Here is a 5,394-nt window from a genome sequence, read left to right as displayed (position 1 = left end):
GCCGGACGAAATGCTTAGCGGTATTTCGTCTGCCGTGACGTTCTGAGTTCAAATTCCTCCGAGGTCGACTTTGCCTTTCATCCTTTCGGGGTCGATAAATTAAGTACCAGTTGCGCACTGGGGTCGATGTAATCGATTTAATTCGTTTGTCTGTCCTTGTTTGTCTCCTCTATGTTTAGCCCCTTGTGGGCAATAAAGAAATAAGATAGATAGATAGACAGATAAGTAAAAGACAGGAAATAGAAGTAACATTTTTTGTTTAAAATCACTACAATTGTTTCGACGCATTCTTGCACCTGTGATTCATAAGTGAGATGTTGTACTGTCCATTATTTTACATCTTAAGTGTAGAAAGCGCTTCCTCAGATGATTGCTTAAATAAGTCTCTCGTTAGATTTTCTCGCCATTTCACTTAGTTTAACAATGTATGCCAAGAGTTATGTGTCATTCCAGCAATTCACAAACAGAATTGTCTGTGAACTGCTGGATTTGTGTATATGCGTGCAAATATGGTGGATGTTTGTTTATGTATGTGTGCTGGATGCACTGGTATGTCAAATGCACACTTGTGCTCATGCGTATGTGTTAGGCGTGGTGTGTATGCGATAAATTTGGAAGTGTATACATGTTGCTTTCGTATGTGTGTATGCGAAGGTGTGTAAGCAGATTTATGTGAAGTGCAGCGAAGTATGTAATATAAGAAGCGAGAGTATATAAGTGGTGTGTTGGTGAGTCTTCGCGTAGCCGCTCTGCGTTGTATGATGTATATGTGGGTGTGAGACAAGAAAGGGTGTGTGTGTTGCTTTTTCTTGCAGTGTGTATGTATACAAGTGAAGCCAGGAGAGTGTATGGTCTAGTGTGCGCGAACAGGTGTGAAGGTCAGAGAATTAGGGACTGGGTATGCGTCTTAAGTTGATGTGTGAGATAATCTGACTTGGTGTATGAAATAAACTGGGGTTGAGAATTTATGCCATAGGGGTGAATATTGGAAGAAGGAAATGAGTTTCTTTCCTGTCTATAAGGTGGAAGATCCGGTGGCCTAGGCCAGATTGAAAACGAGAGGTGTTGGGTAGTCAGTGGAGAGGAAGTATCGACCGATAAGCGACCTGTAGCCAAGTTGAATGTCTTTAAGGTGCTATGCAAATCTCTCAACCAGTCGGTAGACCGTTTGTCCAATATAAATCGATTCAGATAAGGGACATTTGGGTTCATAGACAAGGTTAGTGGAGATGCAATAGAAAAGCCCCTGGTGAGGAAGGTACGGTAGTTGGTTATAGTAAGAGTGATAGTGTTGAAAATTAAAGCACATGTATGGCAGCAGGGATAGGAGCAGAAGGGAACTGGGTTGAAAGTGAGGTTACGATCAATGAGGTAACAGAGACCAAGAAGCTTCAAGACGCTACCCCAGCATGGCCGTAGTCCAATGACTGAAACAAGTAAAAAATAAAAAAAGATAAAGGATACGTTTGTATTAGATTAGATTAAATTCTCTAATAGATACACAGCTACTAGCGTAGCTAGTGTGGAGGGGAGCGTAGGGCCGGACCACCCCGGGCGACAATTTTGGGTCTGTTGTAGGCAATATGTGTTTTTTGTGGGGTTTGGGGGCGGCAGACGGAAGGGCCGCTCCGGGCGGCACACACTCTAGCTACGCTAGTGTACACAGCTACGTTTTATAGATATGTATATGCTAATGTCGTGAGAGTACTGGTAGTTGAGAGAGAGAGAGAGAATGAGAGAGAAACAGTGAGAGAGAAACAGTGAGAGAGAAACAGTGAGAGAGAGTGAGAGAAAGTGAGAGAGAGAGAGAGAGTAAATTGAAATCTGTAAAGTGAAACATCCCAATATACTGGACAAACGTATAATGTATTTATCAAGGTATTACAGGAAATAAGTATATCGGACTCCAGGCTTTGAGATTTTAAAGTTTCATATGTCTATCTACATAATCATCAGCGGACGATGAGTGAATTTATAACCACGCGTTTCTACTAAATCATATTTTCCTCGTTGAAGAAACGAAACGCAACAAGCAAGCAAAGCGACCCAAAATATGGGGAATATATACAAATAAGTGCAGGCGTGGCTGAGTAGTAAGAAGATTGCTTCCCAACCACATGGTTCCGAGTTCAGTCCAACTGTGTCGCACCTTAGGGCAAGTGCCTTCTACAATAGCCCCCAGGCCGACTAAAGCCTTGTGAGAGGATTTGGTGGACGGAGGCTGAGGAAGGTCCAGCGTGTGTGTGTGTGTGTGTGTGTGTGTGTGTGTGTGTGTGTGTGTGTGTGTGTGTGTGTGTGTGTGTGTGTGCCTTTGTGTGTGTGTGTGTGCCTTTGTGTGTGTGTGTGTATGTGCCTTTGTGTCAGTGTTTGTCCCCTACCACTGCTTGACAACCGGTGCCGGTGTGTTTGTGTCCTCATAACTTAACTGTTCGGCAAAATAGACCGTGAGAGTAAGTATCAGGCTTTAAAAAAAAAAACAAGTACTGCGGTCGATACATTCGACTAAAAATTTATTCGTGGCGGTGCCCCAGCATGGCCACAAACTAATGACTGAAACAAGTAAAAGATAAAAGATAAATACTAAAATATTCCCAATATCTCTCGGGAATTAAATGTCACCGATTTAATATTAAATGGAGTTTTTCGTTAAGAAAGTTCCAGACATTTGAATAGAAATCATAGAAATACACTTCTTTCCAAAGTGTTAACGTTTACTGTATACAAATTAGTATCTCCAGTTTTTTCTAGATACTGTAATCGTTAAGTATATAAACAGATTGGCTGTTTGTACTTTGTACTGATGTAGACGTCTCTGATGAGAATCCAATGAGATTCCAAAATCGATTAAGGTTGTTCATCATTTTTGTCAACCATCGTAGAAATAGCTAAATTAGCCCTGTTGATATACAGGGCGCGACAGAAGTAACAACCTTTAATATTCTATACAAACATACATATATATATATATATATATATATATAGGTCCTCAACAAGTGAAACGGAAGCAGAGGCGGTACAGAACGACGTTCACAAGTTATCAGCTGGAGGAGTTGGAAAAAGCATTCCACAAGACACACTACCCGGATGTATTCTGTCGAGAGGAGCTGGCGTTAAGGATTGATCTAACAGAAGCCAGAGTTCAGGTAAGCCAACTCACAGTATGTATATATATATATATATATATACACACACACATTTATATATATATGTATGTATGTATGTATGTATATACGAGGGTGAGTCAAAAAGTAATGTTATTTTGTTTAGGTCATGTATAATTATCAATACAAGAACATGTATCATACATCAAAATGAAGCTGGTCCTCTGTGAATCACATCCCTACTTCTCAACATAGTCGCTGTTTCTCTCAATAGCAATGTCCCACCTTCGAATGAGAGCATGTATCCCTGCCTCGTAAAATTCTATTGACTGTTCTTTGAGCCACTTCTTCAATACAGTTTTTACAGCTCAAATTCCGCTGAAGTCATCTTCGCCTTTTATTCCTTCGAGGTCAATAAAATTAGGTACCGGTCAAGAACTGGTGTCGATGTCATTGACTTGACCTCCCCACCTCAAAACTGCTGGTTTCGAACCCTGCAACGAACCGGCATCCCGTTCAGATTGAATGCTATAATCTCGGTCACTTAGACGCCATGGAAAGCAGGTAACTGGCATAATGAGTCCCAGGGCTGGAGAAAAAAACACACCAGGCTGTCATCCACACCAAAGCATCATCCATGAAACAGTGATCTCCACAGAGTCGTCTACGCCGGGGGGAAAGGTTCTGTTTTCCTAGAGATAGTTACCTTCGGATTATCTATATGGCTATCAGTCTTCGAATATATATTTTATGACTATAACTTGAAATATTTACCATCGGTTGTATAAGTAAATATCGTTAGCTTCGTACAGATAGCTACCCTCTAGTATCTACTTCAAAAGACTCATCTACCCCAAGGTATCATCATATCATCATTCAACGGTAGATAACTCAAGGTCAAGGGTGCTACCCAACGATGAATATACCACGATAATTGCCTCTTGATAGATACCCGACGATAGATATTTGAGGTTAATGACCTCACCTCAAAATAGATACTTGACTGTAGACATGCCAAGGTAGATATACTCAAGCGAACTATTTGACTTCAAGTTGACTTCTACCCTGGGTAGGTGAGTCTATCAAAACAGATATCCCGATGTAGATAAATATATCAAGTTTACTGTTTGAAAAATCATACCCTGGAGTTCATATCTCGGGTATAATTATCGTCTGCCAAATAGATATGTGTACACAAAATATGTGTTAGAGAAAATTTTAGCCACCTTTTCTTATTGGATCCTGACTCTTTCAGTCTTTACCACCCCATCGATTATTCAGTCACTGTATATCAAGGAAGACATTATCCTAAGTACATTTCCTTTCCAAGATTTAAGGAAGATTTGACTATTAACTTTAGTATGTCGAGTGATCACATAATGGCTTCTTTGTTGTTTTGTTTCCGTCTTCACTGGAAAGAAACCAACAAAGTATGATTCCAGAAGTGCGGAGCAAAATGGTAGGAATAACACAGTATGAAGAAATAAGAGACCATTGTGAATGAATTGTCTTCACTGCCATAACCCACGACAAACTGACACCAAAGAGGTTACTAGGATGGTGGGAAGTATCAAAATAGTTTTCATATACACTCATCTAACGGGTATATATAGTAATAGTTTTATAGCAGTATCTTTCTACAGCTGAATGGGATATTCAAAAGACTGTTACTACACATCCGTTTAATATGTATATATAATTAATTGATAGTTATATAAACAGTAATTCCTACAGGGAATGAAGAACGTTGAAAGACTGCTAATATACATTCTGTCGACATGTGTATATAGTGTATATAGTCGATATGTGTATACAGGGAAGTGATAGCTTTATATATGCTTGTCTCCAGGTATGGTTCCAGAACCGCAGAGCAAAATGGCGGAAACAACAGAAACAGCAAGGAAAAGACATAACCATCACGCAAGGTCAGTATGATTTTGTTACATCAAACTCTTTGTTAGAACACACACACACACACATACACACACACACACATACACACACACACAACACATATACATACGTACGCACACAACTATATCTAAATATGTATAAACCTCCATCTCACATACATGCCTATCCGTATAGCTATTTACTACTTTATTTATTTGTCTTTCTAGCCACGCGTTTGTCTAGCTACCAACTGTTCTATGCATGCATGTAGATCTTTGTCACTGTGTGTGCGCGCGCGCGCGTAAATGAATGAATGTACAAGTATGCTCGTTTGAACAAAAGATTTCAATTTACAAAAAAAGTCAGCATCAAAGAATAGAATAAAATATATTTTCATTTA

At 39.7% G+C, this 5,394-nt stretch overlaps 1 protein-coding gene across 1 annotated transcript in view; it reads left to right on the top strand.

Annotated features, from left to right (window-relative positions):
- Positions 1 to 5,394, top strand: part of LOC128248767 (homeobox protein ARX-like) — a 121,207-nt gene that overhangs the window by 113,611 nt on the left and 2,202 nt on the right. The window contains exons 3-4 of the mRNA XM_052970938.1: positions 2,983 to 3,143; positions 4,951 to 5,026. Coding sequence (XP_052826898.1) covers positions 2,983 to 3,143; positions 4,951 to 5,026 — 237 coding nt within the window. The remainder of the gene's footprint in view (positions 1 to 2,982; positions 3,144 to 4,950; positions 5,027 to 5,394) is intronic.

This window comes from Octopus bimaculoides, chromosome 9, assembly GCF_001194135.2.
Source record: "Octopus bimaculoides isolate UCB-OBI-ISO-001 chromosome 9, ASM119413v2, whole genome shotgun sequence".
NCBI lineage: Eukaryota > Metazoa > Mollusca > Cephalopoda > Octopoda > Octopodidae > Octopus > Octopus bimaculoides.
The sequence above is the reverse complement of the archived record's forward strand: the minus strand, read 5'-3'. Positions and strand labels throughout refer to the sequence as shown.